The sequence below is a fragment of the Entelurus aequoreus genome, linkage group LG20 (assembly GCF_033978785.1).
Source record: "Entelurus aequoreus isolate RoL-2023_Sb linkage group LG20, RoL_Eaeq_v1.1, whole genome shotgun sequence".
Lineage (NCBI taxonomy): Eukaryota > Metazoa > Chordata > Actinopteri > Syngnathiformes > Syngnathidae > Entelurus > Entelurus aequoreus.
In genome coordinates, this window is record NC_084750.1 from 6,647,013 (window position 1) to 6,664,061 (window position 17,049).

The 17,049-nt window shown below is 39.3% G+C and overlaps 2 protein-coding genes across 4 annotated transcripts in view; one reads left to right on the forward strand and one right to left on the reverse strand.

The window, feature by feature from the left end:
- The window catches only part of LOC133635885 (juxtaposed with another zinc finger protein 1), a 104,045-nt gene that overhangs the window by 56,888 nt on the left and 30,108 nt on the right, over positions 1 to 17,049 (reverse strand). The gene's annotated exons all lie outside the window — the stretch shown is intronic.
- The window catches only part of LOC133635883 (cyclic AMP-responsive element-binding protein 5-like), a 56,847-nt gene that overhangs the window by 34,181 nt on the left and 5,617 nt on the right, over positions 1 to 17,049 (forward strand). The window contains exons 2-7 of one of the 2 annotated variants that reach the window (XM_062029303.1): positions 148 to 214; positions 350 to 477; positions 2,362 to 2,471; positions 4,190 to 4,410; positions 8,037 to 8,169; positions 8,348 to 8,419. In XM_062029303.1, coding sequence (XP_061885287.1) covers positions 414 to 477; positions 2,362 to 2,471; positions 4,190 to 4,410; positions 8,037 to 8,169; positions 8,348 to 8,419 — 600 coding nt within the window. In that variant the 5' untranslated portion in view covers positions 148 to 214; positions 350 to 413. The remainder of the gene's footprint in view (positions 1 to 147; positions 215 to 349; positions 478 to 2,361; positions 2,472 to 4,189; positions 4,411 to 8,036; positions 8,170 to 8,347; positions 8,420 to 17,049) is intronic. The other variant, XM_062029302.1, reaches the window with a different exon arrangement.

Genomic DNA, 17,049 nt, shown 5'->3' on the forward strand with positions numbered 1-17,049 from the left:
TGAATGCCTCTTGCTTGACATCACAATACAGCGACTGTAAGATGAGTAAAGATAGTTCCTCGCATACAGTGTGATTATCCTGCTGCTAAACACACTGCCCTCATTCTCTCTCTCTCTCTCTCTCTTTCTCTTGCTTGCTCTGTGTAGGCTTGCGTATGACATGAATGACAAACAGGACCGGCCTTATGCGTGCGGGGCCCCTGGCTGCTCTCAGGTCAGTTGCTTTTTACACCTGCATCATGCGCTAACAGGCAGACCTGTTCTTGCCGGGTGACCAAATGAAGATTGATTTTGTGACGTACAGTCAAAGACGCCACATAAAAGAAAGTTGCCGTTTTGTGTCATACAGCTGTTGATTTCCTTGTCATGCTGTTGCTGTGCTGCAGCGCTTCCAGTTTGAGGAGCACCTACTCATGCACAGACACAAACATGAGATGACCCTCAGGTTCTGCGCCATCAAGACGGACACTTTTACCGGTGAGGGCGCGACAAAGTGCATGGGGAATTCTTTGTAAACAGTGTAACGCTACTGTACTTAACACCGTAAAAATCCGATAACACTCTTCTTCTTCAGATAGTGTACCCGTGTCGTGGCGTGCATGCTATCCTGCACCAGATAAGAGGAATAGAAGTGAAGTCACCAGCAATAAAAAGGCTACTTTCCATTCAAAACACTGCAAGAGATTAAGGTTCTTTTGAGATGACAAATCAGAACCTGTCTTCGTTGTCATGGCTCTGTAACCATAGAAACCACTGTCTGCCTGGACATACTGTAGAGCATCTTTTAGAACTCGGGGCCCAACTTTTCCACTACGGAGGACCACTCAAATATTAACACTGAATATTCGATAATTATATCTTATATCTAACATACTTTTAGTTTACAACCTTGTCATAAAGCATCTCTTAATCACAGATATCATCAAGGCTTAGGTCAGGCTGATTACAAAAATAATTTCCCCGTTGTGGGATAATAAAAAAAAAAGTCTATCCATATATACTGCGAAAGAAAGGACTCAAAAACTGATTTAAAAAATGTTCATACTGTTAAGCAGCGCTAAAATAAATAAAATCCAACTAAATTAATATAAAATAATAATATATTATGTTTTTTTCGCTAAAATGTCAATTAAATGAAAATGGAGTCATCATTTTTGCACTTGAGAAAATTCTGTATGACAAGCGTCAGACTGCTAAAATAAAAAATTCAAGCAAAATTAATAGTAAACAAAAATATTTTACAAGTTTCCTAATTAAACTGTCAATAAAATTTAAGTGAAATGAAAATAGTTTTACCACTTAAATCATGTTTGCGCTTAAGAAACTTCTCTATGACTTTGACAAAATTACTACATTAATAAAATAAATTTTAATTAATTTCTTAAATAAACTGTCAATACAATTTAAGTGAAATGAAAATACTGACTCACCACTTTAATCATTATTTTTGCGCTTAAGAAACTTCTATGACTAACAAAATTACTACATTAATAAAATAAATGTAAAGGAAATATTTGCACATTTAAATACATTTAAAATAAAACAAATAAATAAAAAGTAATATACAAGTTTCTTAAACTGTCAATACAATTTAAGTAAAATGAAATATCTTCTGTTTGAATGCAGCTGAGATAGGCTCCAGCACCCCCCGCCACCCCAAAAGGGACAAGCGGTAGAAAAAGGATGGATGGATGATATTGTGCAGGGGACGGCGTTGCTGTGCCAGCAATCGGAGTGTTGCTGGTTACTGGGGTTCAATTCCCACCTTCTACCTTCCTAGTCACGTCCGTTGTGTCCTTGGGCAAGACACTTCACCCTTTGCCTCTGATGGGTGCTGGTTAGCGCCTTGCATGGCAGCTCCTGCCATCAGTGTGTGAATGTGTGTGTGAATGGGTAAATGTGGAAATACTGTCAAAGTGCTTTGAGTATCTTGAAGGTAGAAAAGCGCTATACAAGTATAACCCATTTATCATTTATTGTCATTACTGCCACAAGTGGTGGAAAAGTGTATTACAGCTGAGTACGCTGCGGCCCATACAGACCGCAGCTGGCAGCACAACAATGGGCCCTGGCGGTATGGTTAAGAAAGATTGTTGTAGAGATCGTGAAAATCCCCTTATGATGTTTCTATAGCCCTTCAAGAATCATGCAGAGAATCTCTCCTCAATACAAAGAGCCAGCTGACCCTTGACCCCTGCATGTTTAGATGACTTAGAGAGGCAGACTGATGCTATCTACCGTAATAAAAAAAGAGAGTTTGAGACTCAGAGATTTGATTTATCAAACAAATAAGCAACCCATGGACAATCTTTGATGACAAATCCTTGTGTTCTTGCATGTAAACAACCCCTCCCCATCTAGACCAGACGCCGACTCCCACCCGGTTTTTGCAGAACTGTGACGAAGTCGGTCTGTTCAAGGAGATTGAGGAGGAGTTTCTGCAGGCGCAGGAAGAGGAGAGAAGCAAACAGGTAACACTTGACTCTGGCTCAAACCTGTGTCCCCTGATTGAGAGTCGAGAGCACTAGCCAACGAGTTTAAAGTTTTCAGCCCATTGTCCAGCGCGACTCTTAAATTTTTCCCCATCGCAAGCATGCGCTTGCATTCATTAGACTGATTGAACCTGTTCAGACCTAATGAAATAATTGCAGATTTCTGAATGTAATTTAGAAAACATCCCACATTTTATGGAACTTTACCACGGATCAAACGCGTTCCTACAAGTCTTCTTAACTGACCACAGAACTTTCCTCTAGAAGGTCTTATCTTTGTCCATGTGATGTCAGATGAAACAAAAATGTAGCTGTTTGGCCACAATACCCAGCAATATGTTTGGAGGAGAAAAGGTGAGGCCTTTAATCCCAGGAACACCATTCCTACCGTCAAGCATGGTGGTGGTAGTATTATGCTCTGGGCCTGTTTTGCTGCCTATGGAACTGGTGCTTTACAGAGAGGAAATGGGACAATGAAAAAGGAGGATTACCTCCAAATTCTTCAGGACAAGCTAAAATCATCAGCCCGGAGGTTGGGTCTTGGGCGCAGTTGGGTGTTCCAACAGGACAATCACCCCAAACACACGTCAAAAGTGGTAAAGGAATAGCTAAATCAGGCTATAATTAAGGTTTTAGAATGGCCTTCCCAAAGTCCTGACTTAAACGTGTGGACAATGCTGAAGAAACAAGTCCATGTCAGAAAACCAACAAATTTAGCTGAACTGCACCAATTTTGTCAAGAGGAGTGGTCAGAAATTCAACCAGAAGCTTGTGGATGGCTACCAAAAGCGCCTTATTGCAGTGAAACTTGCCAAGGGACATGTAACCAAAACATTAACATTGCTGTATGTATACTTTTGACCCAGCAGATTTGCTCACATTTTCAGTAGACCCATAATAAATTCATAAAAGAACCAAACTTGATGAACGTTTTTTGTGACCAACAAGTATGTGCTCCAATTACTCTATCACAAAAAAATAAGAGTTGTAGAAATGATTGGAAACTCAAGACAGCCATGACATTATGTCCTTTACAAGTGTATGTAAACTTTTGACCACGACTGTATATACGCCGAGAGTAAGCGTGGACAACGTTTTTTTTAAAACTGATTCCTGAAAATGATGAATCAGATTACAATCATAACGAGAATCGCAATTCTGATGTGAATGGATGTGAAGCGATCAGGGTGTGGGACAAGAGAAGCGGTGTTTAGCAAAACGTTGCACGCTGAAATCAAAGTTTCTCCCAGAAACCAGCCCTCAAGACTTGAGTTGTCAACCTTCAAACAGTCCTCTAAAGCGATCGACGATCTGGAACCCTGGCAGGAAGAATAAGCAATGGTAAATAAGATGAATCCTCTTTGATATTCAAGTGATGATATCAGTCAATATGGCGGACACAGGCAGATCTGTGCCTGGGATGTTGTGGGTGGTCTTAGCCAGATTGTTAGGTATCTGAACGGCTTGTTTGAAGACACACTTTCTGAGCAAAACAAAAAGGACTGGGATGTGTAATTGCAGACTTGGTGGTTGGGCTCTCCAGACACTGGAACGTGTGTGTCCAAGCAATTAAAAAGTTGTGTCCCCTTTAACAACCAGGCCACTCCCACACACCTCAACTACTATTCCTACTGTGTGCTGCATCTGCTGTCTAATGACAAGTCGACACACTTCCACTTGTTTTCTTGCTCCTGCAGACGGTGTCCCACAATGGGTCTTCTTGTATGAATCAGCACCAGCTGAAACCGCAGCTCCATCACCAGCCGCCACCACCGCCACATCATCACGGCCTGCAGCACCCCCAGCCCCATGGCCCCCTGATGGGCCCGAGCTGCAGCTTGGCTGCCCAGCAAGCGGTGTCCTCCTCGCAGTTGGGGTCAGTCTGCACCCAGGCCCCTTCCACGCTCTCACACTCAGGGTGAGTCGGCACAAAATATTATAAAGAGTGACAACTGATACTTACAACTAAAGACAGCCTGATCATGCACATGAGTCATGGTTGTGGTGGTCTAGATCTGGACTGGAGTCCCTGTGTGCCCCAGTAGCTTCCATGCTGCTCTATTATGAAACCGTTCAACAGACAGATAGGACTAGATCAGGGCTGTCCAAACCCTTTGACTTGGGGGCCACATTGGGCTGGGGGACCAAAGTTCGACTGCATGTAAAGTAACTATATATATACACACACACACACACACACACACACACACACACACACACACACACACACACACACATAGCCTACATACATACATGTGTACATATTATATTGATATAATAGATATAAAATTAATAATAATACTTGAATATTAAGTATGTGAAAGTTCGACTACCTTGTTTACTTCCGTGACGACATCCTTAAAGTTTTGTAATCAATCGGAAATATCAATAGCTAAAATGCGCCAAATATGGGTAATTGTGGAGCATGTTTTGCATTTTCCCATCATGCATTGTAATGGATTTAAAAGGGTTTAATTTTGAAATATATGTTGTGCTTGTATTTTTTTATAATATCCACACAGCTCAGTGAGCAGTGTGAGCATGTGAGTTGACTTTTTGTTTTGGTTGCATTTTTTGTGTCATGACTAGGGAAGGTTGTTTGCACCGGGGTAGGCCACTTGTAATATTGTGAAGAATCAATTAAAATGACAAGGCGGGCCATTTAAAAAATGTTGCAGACCACAAAAAAATGACGTGTCGGACCACTTAAAATGACATGGTGGTCCACAATAAATGAGGACACGGACCATATAAAATGGTGTTGCAGGCCACATATATCACTGTGGCGGACCGGTTAAAACGATCTGGCAGGTCTCATAAAATGATGTGGTGGTTCACACAAAATTGGATGGCAGGCCACATAAAAAATGTGGCAGGCCACATAAAATGATGTGGCTGCCCACTTAAATGACATACATAAAATTTTCTGTGGCTGCCACAGAAAATGATAGGACAGACCACAACAGATGACCACACGTACCACTTTAAAAAAAGTGGCGGGCCACATTAAATTACGACACTGTGTGACCTGGCGTGTCCCATAAAATGACGTAGTGAGTGGCACAAATATACATGGCGGGCCACATAAAATGAGGCGGCGTGACCAGTGGCCTGGCGCAAAGGCCCCAGCGGACCTGAAGGTGGGGAACATGCAGTGGCAGCAGAGAAGAAAGCAGCGTGTCCATAAAAGCAGCTCAGTGCAAGTGTTGCTACATCAGCCATGGATCGACTGTCTGTTTCCTCTTGTGTTGAGCGTTAGTTTCCATAGCAACCTGGTTCCTTGGCCGCCTGCCCGAAGGCCCGCTAGAACTGTTGTGGTTACCTTCAAGAAACGCTGCTCTCGGCTCCGTCTGAGTTTCCCAGTAAAGCTAAACGGTCCGCATGCCTCCGATTCATGACATCATCAGCAATGACGTCATCAGCGATGACCTCAGCGCGGCCGTGGAGGCCCACGCTGTCCCGCTGGCGGACGGCCACTGTGGTCAGGTCAGCACAGAGAACCATAGTTTTGTTAGCTTCTTCTCTCACTCCAAAGCCCTCGCTTACATCATAATACTCACTTTCATCATAAACACATAAGTACAACTAACAGTACTATCATGAGTATTGTTACAACTGAAAATTAAAATACAGTGACATTTATACAGTTCAGCTCAGTCTGACATCTCGAACAGTAAAAACATTGAGGTCAAGTATTATTACCATATTTCAGGGTTGTCCAAACTACAGCCTGCGGACGTCCTGAGTCTGTTAAAGAATGCATCTACTATAGTAGTTTAACGCTTTTGATGCTGCTATTTAGTCGCCATCTGGTGGACAACGTGAGTTGTTCACCCTGAATGGAACTATGCACAGCATTTACTTATGTGACCCAATGCAAACAATCTAACCAACACAAAATCTAACCAACACGAAATGTCAACACACGTGGTCGCACATAACACAACCTGCTCACTGAAGTTTGAGGATATTATAAAAAACGTCTATGCACCACAAACAAATCTAAATGACACCCATTTAAATCCATTACAACGCATGATGGGAAAAATGCTGAACACTCTCCACACTTCTTCATATTTGGCACATTTTAGCTGCTTGATATTTTTGATTGATTACAAAACTTTAAGGAGGTCGTCACAGAAGTAAACAAGGTCGGAGTCAAACTTTCACATACTCTTAATATCCAATTATATTAATTATATATATCCATTGTATTAATATAATAAATATAATATGTACACATATAAGATTATATATATATATATATATATATATATATATATATATATATATATATATATATATATGGTTACTTCAGCCAAATTGTTAAAGCCCAATGGGGCCCCAAGTCCAAAAGTTTGGGACCTCCTGCTACACTTAATACTATAACTATTCTAATTAAGTATTGAATATTAATACTTATTTGGGTATCTTTAAAACCTCTTTGTCCAAAGTCCAAATATAGGTATGATTAGTGTTATTACTACATTTTGCATGTAAGAATATATATTCAAAATTTTTAATTAAATTGTAATTTGTTTCCAATTTTCATTATCAAGCCCATTTACCGACACTACGAGATGTAAAATTACACTTAAGATTGATTCAGTCTTAGAATATTTTGCTTTTTATTCAATCTAACTGTAGGTATCAATTCAAGTGATTCGTTTAAGTATAATAAGAAATGTATAGGGTTCGTTTAATTTGTATTTATTTTTTTAAATTTTATCGAGTACTGATCACACAATTATATACACATATAAACATATATGCACACACACATTCGTATGTATTATACATACATATAAACATAAATGCACACACACATACATATTATACATACGTACATACACATATATATACACATTTTTATATATATATATATATATATATATATATATGTATGTATATATATATATATGTATGTATATATATATATGTGTGTGTGTGTATGTATATGTCTATATATATATGTGTGTGTATATATATATATATATGTGTATAAATATATATATGTGTGTGTGTGTATGTATATGTCTATGTATATATATGTGTGTGTATATATATGTGTGTATATATATTATATATATATGTATATATATATATATATATATATATATATATATATATATATATATATATATATATATATATATATATATGAGTGTGTGTGTATATATATATATATATATATATATATATATATATATATATATATATATATATATATATATATATATATATATATATATATATATATATATGTACACACACACACCGCGACCCCAAAAGGGAATAAGCGGTAGAAAATGGATGGATGGATATATATATATATATAAATAAATGTTGCCTCTTTCAAGGTAACCAACATATATTTAAAAAAAAAAAGTTTTCTTTTTTTAACCACAAGTCATAGAATTTGGAGGTGTACCTAATATTGTGTCCTGTGAGTACAGTATATGCCATCTCTCTTATTTGATCTTCCATAAAGACGTGTCAATGTGCACTCTGTCTCTGCCCCTCTTTCTGTCTGGCTGACCACAGGCCCGTTCCCAGCCCCCCGTCCTCCTCCTCCCTGCTCCACATGCGCAACAGACACCGTCAGCCGCTGCCAGCCTCCCTGCCGGGCACGCTGCCCGACCCCGCCATGCAAGGGGCATCTGCTCAGCACATGTCTGTAAGTACGGTACGTGTGGTGGCTTTATGCTTTATGCCACCATATCTGTGGGAGTGGGAGTCGAGATGCCCTTTTGGGAAACATTCACGGCCGACAGAGAGATTCACTCTTCATCACAAGTGTGGAAAAACAAAGCATGTGACCTTTTGCATTTTTGTGTCCTTTATGTATTTTTCAGATGGAGAAGCAGATGTCTTGTATAATGGCTACACCAGGCCCCATAAACAACCCGTCCTGTTCTTCGCCTCAGGTACTGAAAACTTCGCTTCCCACAAAATATTTTATTCATTCCTCATCACCACACTTTGGAACTTGTTTCTACTGTCAAAAAGTCAGATTTTAGTAGCTCAGTACCGTAAAAATGACAGTAGTACTGTTTTTTCCATTTACAATAACGCACTGTAAAGGTAGCAATTGTAGATTTTACAGTTTAAAAAAATTGGCTGGTCAGATGCCAGAATTTTATTGTAACAATTCAAGTGGTTTTTTTTCCATTTACAGAATGTAGAAATAATGGTAGTTTTTTTCAATTTACAGTAATGAACTGTAAAAAAAACAAAAAAAAACATTCATTTTACAGAAAATAAGTCAGCAGAATTTTACTTGTAAAAATACCAGTGGTACCGTTTCATTATTTCACTGTAAAAACAACTGTGGATTTTTCAGCAAAAAACTAAATCTGGCAGTACAGTCACTACAAATTTATCATAAAAAAAAAAATTCTGCCATTTTTAATTTACAGTATTTGCCCGAATGCAGCTGAGATAGGCTCCAGCACTCCCTGCGACCCCGAACGGGACAAGCGGTAGATAATGGATGGATGGATGGATGACTGTACAAGAACAACTATAGATTAGATTTTACAGTAAAAAAAAAAGTGGCAGTTCAGTCGCCAGAATTTTACTGTAAAAATAACAGTGGTATCGTTTTTCCCATTCACAGCAATACACTGTAAAAACAACTGTAGATTTTACGGTTAAAAAAAAAAAAAAAGCCAGAATTTTACCGTAAAAAAATAGGGTACCGTTTTTCAAAGTACACTAAGAATGTAAAAACGACCATAGATTTTACAGTAACATTTTTTTCTCTCCCATTTACAGTAATGCACTTTGAAAACGACAAAAACAACTAAATCTGGGAGTACAGTTTCCAGAATTTTATGGTAAAAAATACTAAATGGTACCGATTTAAATTTATAGTAGTGGACTGTAAAACAACCAAGGATTTTACAGTAAAAAAAAAAAAAAAAACAGACAGCTCAGTCGCCAGACTTTTACTGTAAAAATAATAGTCATACTGTTTTTCACAGTTACAGTAATGCACTGTAAAAACAACCATAGCTTTTACAGTAAAATAAAAATGGCAGCTCAGTTGCCAGGATTTTGAGATCAAAATACAAATAATAATAATAATAATAATATCATTAAGGAGCTTATGCGTAGTAATTGTGCACTTTTGACTTTGTTTTGATCAAACAAATTGTATGTAGTAAGAGAAGATGGAACTAGTTGAAATACAGTGTTAGTATTGTTAAACCGTTAATAGCACATTGAAAGAGTTTCACTGTATAGGTTGTATTCACCTGATGTCGAGGCTGGAAGTGGCGGTCAAGCGAGCGAATGTTGTCAAAAGCGTTCATTAAGCCTTTCCGGAAGAAAAAATGTCCTATTCTCGTGTTGTTTTCGCCTGTGCGAATCGTTCAAATCGCGAAAAGGATAAACATTTCTTCAGAGTTCCTCGAGGGATGGGAATTGACAAGATTTTTCCTGTTTTGATTCCACTTTCGATTCTGCTCAACGATTCGGTTCTCTTATCGATTCTTATTTGGAAAAAAAGATAAGATGTAAAAATATGTGTTAGTATCAATTTAGTTAGAGCTAACATGGGCTTGCAAAGCCAACAGTGAGGTCTTAAAAGCCTACTGAAAGCCACTACTACCGACCACGCAGTCTGATAGTTTATATATCAATGATGAAATCTTAACATTGCAACACATGCCAATACGGCCGGGTTAACTTATAAAGTGACATTTTAAATTTCCCGGGAAACTTCCGCTTGAAAACGTCTATGTATGATGACGTATGCGCGTGACGTCACGACGGCAACGGAAGTATTCGGACCCAATGTGTCACCATACAAACTGCTCTGTTTTCATCGAAAAATTCCACAGTATTCTGGACATCTGTGTTGGTGAATCTTTTGCAATTTGTTTAATGCACCATGGAGACTGCAAAGAAGAAAGTTGTAGGTGCGATCGGTATATTAGCGGCGGACTACAGCAACACAACCAGTAGGTTGTGTTGTGTTTGAGCTGGATAGCAGACGCGCTAGCGTGAGTACAGCTTTGGCTTCCAAACATTTGATCGCTTGCCCGTACGTGCGTGTCGCTATGTGCATGTCACGTAAGTAACTTTGGGGAAATATATGCTTCTTGCCGACTCTGATGGCGGCCGGGGTGTCGTCGAAAGCTACAACGCCCGCCGCCGCCGCTCCGTAGCTAAGTTAGCTTCAATTGTTAAGCTTCGCCAAGCTGGAAATTATTAACCGTGTATTTACATGTTCATGGTTTAATAGTATTGTTGATCTTCTGTCTATCCTTCCAGTCAGGGTTTTTTAAAATTTTGTTTCTATCTGCATTTGAGCCTGATGCTATCACGTTAGCTCCGTTGCTAAAGAGCTTCACCGATGTATTGTCGTGGAGATAAAAGTCACTGTGAATGTCCATTTCGCGTTCTCGACTCTCATTTTCAAGAGGATATAGTATCCGAGGTGGTTTAAAATACTAATCCGTGATCCACAATAGAAAAAGGAGAGAGTGTGGAATCCAATGAGCCAGCTTGTACCTAAGTTACGGTCAGAGCGAAAAAAGATACACCCTGCACTACACTCTAGTCCTTCACTCTAACGTTCCTCATCCACAAATGTTTCATCCTCGCTCAAATTAATGGGGTAATCGTCGCTTTCTCGGTCCGAATCTCTCTCGCTCCATTGTAAACAACGGGGAATTGTGAGGAATCCTTCCTCCTGTGACGTCACGCTACTTCTGGTATAGGCAAGGCTTTTTTTATCAGTGACCAAAAGTTGCGAACTTTATCGTCGTTGTTCTATACTAAATCCTTTCAGCAAAAATATGGCAATATCGCGAAATGATCAAGTATGACACATAGAATGGATCTGCTATTCCCGTTTAAATAAAACATTTTCATTTCAGTAGGCCTTTAAGAGACACATAGTATAGGAAATAAAAATTTGAAAATATAGTTTTTTTTAGTAAGTGTGTGGAAATTACACAAGAATGTAACATTTCGTGAAAAATTTGAAACTTTTAAGAATCTTTGTCATCTACCTAGAAAATATACCTTGCAAAGGTTTGTTTAGATTTACAAGTAAAACTAAAATAATGACACATAACATGCAACGTGGAATATTTCAAACCGGGAAACAAACATGCAACTTATCTCCGACTACAGTTGAACATTCCCCTACTGAAGGAGCATCGATGTGGCAAATTGCTGCAAGCTTTTGACCACAAACTTAGTCACTGCTCGATGACATTGCTTGTTCCTATACGAACCGTATCGGAATCGGTAGCAGCAAACCCTGATCGGAACATCCCTAATTATTTGGATTCCTATTTCTTGCGGTTAATTTGAAACGTTTTTTTCAAAGCCTGTTTGTAAATTTGTGCGCAAATAAAAGGCCACACTTGGAATGCTCGGTGACATCACACACACACACACACACACACACACACACACACACACACACACACACACACACACACACACACACACACACACACACACACACACACACACACACACACACACACACTGCAGGAAGTCACAGTCTACATGCCCTCTGTGGCTTTTTGCTTGTTTTCATTTCACTGCATCAACAATCCTCTCTGCTGGTAAATGTTGCAGAAGCTCTCTCTTCACTTGTTGTATCAATTGTTAAACACGCGTGAGCTATCAAAGGCCACTTTGCAAGAAAACCGTGAAAAAGGGACCTGCTTTAACACACACGCACGCTAAATAAAGTGGATCGCTGGCTCCCATCCAAACCGGAACCCAACTTTGAGGGCTCACCTTGGCGAAAGTATCTTCAAGTGTGGGACGGTAAAAGTTTCATTCACACGGAAATATCAACAGCGTGTGTCATGCAGGCCAAGGAGATCCATGATGTCATCACTAGCCCAGTGTGCCCAGTGTCAGGGTGTTTCTATGTAGTAAACACAACTGAAATACTCCTGCCCTGTCCTGTCCCGTGTGCGTGTGTGCGCGTGTGCGTGTGCGTGTGTGTGTGTGTGTGTGTGTGTGTGTGTGTGTGTGTGGCACAGACAGCACAGTGACCTCATCCTTGGCAGCTGTTTCATGTGCTCCCATTTTCCCCTCACTGTCTCTGGATGGTTGAAGTGGAAGAGAGGAGGGCTGGTGGGGGGAAAAGAGTCGGCTCTTGAAGAAATATTGTGTAACTTGGAGCAGATAGCAATATTGCCATGGAGGGGGGGTGATGTCATGCTGCAAACACGATGCCTCCCTCTCTCTCTCTCTCTCTCTCTCGCTCTACCTTCTCTCCAAGTGGAGGAGAAATGTGAGATGGGGATAAACTAGCCCGTATATTTGCTCAGATGATGTGAAAGTGTGAAGATATCAAGCATAAACCAACTAAATTGTTCTTCTCCCTTCACTATTAGTCATGTTTTGTTTATTCTGGGGAACCAGCGTGCTCCACAGTAGACATTGGATTGTTGTATATTTATACGGGAGCGCCCTGCTGTTTTTTCTAAGGACCTTCTGCAAAAAAGCCAGTCAAAGAACATCCCTATGACAGCAGAGGTGTCCAAAGTTTGGCCCGGGGGCCATTCGTAGCCCGCAGCATATACAAATACTAAAAAAGTTATAATTATAAAAGGTGGAATAAAAGAACAAACAGGTGAAACGCTACGGGAAAAAGTTGCAGTTTTGACTATAATAACACAGGCTGTTTTAAATTTTTTTAAATAATAATAATGAATCAAAATCAATGGTGGAATGAATTATCGACCTATTCAAGGCTACAATTACTTCACATCCAAAATTCCACTTTGAAATTTTATTTGGGGAACATATTGCATATTTTGTGTGTTTGCAAAATGAAAAACAAAGTTTTCTTTCACAAAAAGGGCCTAAAATAAACATTAAAAAAAAGAAAAGAATACAAACTTTATGTAACTGTATGAGTTATTTTTAACACTTTTATGAGTATGGCCTTTTTTGATCCCCAATCATTTTAGTAGGGTTTTTTGTTGTTTAAAAAAAACAAAAAAACTGTCATTGCTCAAAAATAATATTGATTCAATGTTTTTCTGAATTATTGAGCTATTTAAGGCTCCAATTACTTCACCTCAAATATTCCACTTTAAAACATTTTGGGGGGGAAAATATTGCATATTTTGTTTTATTGCCATAAAAAAGTGGTTTTGACAAAAAGGACATAATACATTAAAATAAAATCACGTATACAGATAGACTTGAAGTTGATCCAGAGATTAAAATAAAAATGACATATTTTTAACACTTTTTTGAATTTGGCCCTTTTGGATTTCCAAGAACTGTAGTTTTTTGTTTTTGTTTTTTTCCCCCAAAACTTTTATTGCTCAAAAATAACAATGAATTAAAATTAATGTTGTTATGAAAGGGATGAGCGGTAGAAAATGGATGGATGGATGAATTATTGACCTATTTAAGGCTACAATTACTTCACATCAAATATCCTACTTTCAAACGTTGTGAGAGAAGGGAGGGGATAATTTGCATATTTAGTTTTTTTCCCATAAAAAAGTGGTATTGACAAAAAGAGCATAATACATTGAAATAAACAAACAACAAAAAAAACTTCATATATAGAGATAGACCTGAAAGTTGATCTAGAGATTTAAGCGATTTAAGCGTTGTGTAAAAAAATAACTAAATAATAATAACAATGTATGACTTATTTCTAACACTTTTATGAATGTGGTCCTTTAATTTTAATGTTTTTTTTCTCTCCCAAAAACTGTCATTGCTCAAAAAATATTAATTGAAATCAATATTGTTATGAATTATTGACCTACTTAAGGATCCAATTACTTCACATAAAATATTCTACTTTAAAACATATTTTGGGAGAAATGTTTCATATATCAATATGTTCAATATTTACTGTATTTTGGTCATTTTAATCATTGTCGGAACTGACTTCTTCCTCGCATTTATTTCCGTTTCCATAGCAGCGCACTTCCGACTTCCTGCAACAACGTATGTTCCTACTTCCAGAAACAGACGCGTGTGTGTGTTTTAATCATGGCAGATTCAGTAAGAAACAACGAAGATGACTATTTTGGGACAAATGAGGATTCACAACCTTATCTTTTTGAATCTGAATATACTGAGGATGAACTGCTGCTTTTAGAAGCCAGCGGAAAGGAAGTGTGAAACGTTGGAGCAGACGGAAGCCGATAGAGTGAGCTGGAAGCCACTCAAAGCTGCAAATGTGGAATTTGGATACAAGCTATTTCCACATAAATGGAGTGCTTACCCAAATAAACTGGAAAAAACAGCTGTACTAAAGAGACAACTGTACATCGAATGAGCCACACTTTATATTGATCAAGATACATGCAGCACGTCATGCGTGTTATTAACTTACAGTACATATGCTGTCTGGCTAGCTGTGTACAAATAAAACAGGAAATAATACTTTACAGATACTGCAATATCATTGTTCATGTTTTCCACTTAGTACAGATTGGTGTCCTACCGCATTGTGTTGTGTAATACAAACTCAAACGCGTTTTGCATTGTTGTAAAAGCCAGCTTATCTTTCGCCGTAGTTAGCTTTTACGGCTAATACATGCCGATGTGTTACTACGCTAGAAAAATAGTTCCTCAGTATTTGCTCTTACAATAACAATGTTGCTACAGCTTGGTTATTATACAGGTTACAGAACGTAAATGAAGTATTGTTAGCGGTTTTTGAATGTATTCTAAAGTGATTTAGAGGTAGAACTGATTGCTCCCATGAGCTGCATTGCTAGCCACCAAGATGAGCCAAATCTTATGTTAGAATGCAAAAAAACATTTTGTCTTCTTGTCTCTCATAATGATTGTAAACGATAGGCAAAATTCCAAACAAAGTGCAGTTCCCCTTTAAGAAAGTTCTCTATGACTTTAGCTACAGACTTCTTCTTCTCTTTGTTTGCAAATGTCTTTACTGCCACCAGTGGTGGAAAAGTGTGTTACAACTGAGTACCGCCGCGACCCATACGGACCACAGTTGAGAAACACGCTCTCTCTGGTGAAGAAACACTGCTCTTTAGAACAGGAGCAATATTGTGTTTTTAGGAATTTGCTGCAAAAATATCTGCCTACCTAGTTTTGAGCGGGACTGGGCCTGGTAGAGAGTCATTCCCGGACCGGATTTGGCCCCGGTGCCGCCAGTTGAATAGCCCTGATATACTGCAATATTTGATCCTGTCTACCCGGTATTTGTTTGGAAGGGGAGTTTGACGCGAAGTGCTTGCTGAGTTGCATGCTTATCGGCTGTTACTGATTGAGTTGCTGTCTAGGAGGCTCGGGGGGGGGAGAATGTGCACCCACAGGTCATGACAACTTGTTTACATTTTGCATTTTCATTGTGACAGCAAGAATTCACACGTTGGATTCGCCAGCCCGACATTTACAAACACTATTATTTGACTTTAAATAGAGGGATATGCTAATTGTTTCATTGAAAAGTGGTGCTGTCAATAATTCCATCCATCCATCTATCCATCTTCCGCTTATCCGAGGTCGGGTCGCGGGGGGCAACAGCCTAAGCAGGGAAGCCCAGACTTTTCTTTCCCCAGCCACTTCGTCCAGCTCTTCCCGGGGGATCCAGAGGCGTTCCCAGGCCAGCCGGGAGACATAGTCTTCCCAACGTGTCCTGGGTCTTCCCCGTGGCCTCCTACCGGTTGGACGTGCCCTAAACACCTCCTTAGGGAGGCGTTCGGGTGGCATCCTGACCAGATGCCCGAACCACCTCATCTGGCTCCTCTCGATGTGGAGAGGAGCCAAAGCTCATGACCATAGGTGAGGATGGGAACGTAGATCGACCGTTAAATTGAGAGCTTTGCCTTCTGGCTCAGCTCCTTCTTCACCACAACGGATCGATACAGCGTCCGCATTACTGAAGACGCCGCATCGATCCGCCTGTCGATCCGCCTGTCGATCTCACGATCCACTCTTCCCTCACTCGTGAACAAGACTCCTAGGTACTTGAAGTCCTCCACTTGGGGTAGGGTTTCCTCCCCAACCCGGAGATGGCACTCCACCCTTTTCCGGGCGAGAACCATGGACTCGGACTTGTCAATAATTAGTTTTTTAAAACCAGATGAATCACACTCAAATTTTTGAATAATCGCGATTATTCACATTAAAGTATTTGTTGGCTTCATTTGAATTAACTTTATAAAAGACCGATATTTTTGCACAAATGCAATTTTATTGACGAAATGTCACAACCTTTTTTGAATGTTTAACTTGAATGTCAAACAATTGATAATTTTGGATAACATTACAAAATAAAAGTATGTACTAAGTTTTGTGCTGATATTGTATCGGATTAACATCCCCTAGAGGGGGGGGAGTTACCCACATATGCGGTCCTCTCCAAGGTTTCTCATAGCCATTCACATTGACGTCCCACTGGGGTGAGTTTTCCTTGCCCGTATGTGGGCTCTGTACCGAGGATGTCGTTGTGGCTTGTACAGCCCTTTGAGACACTTGTGATTTAGGGCTATATAAATAAACATTGATTGATTGATTGATTGATTGATCATCCAATACACAAGGCTGCAATATCAGTATCGTATCGTAA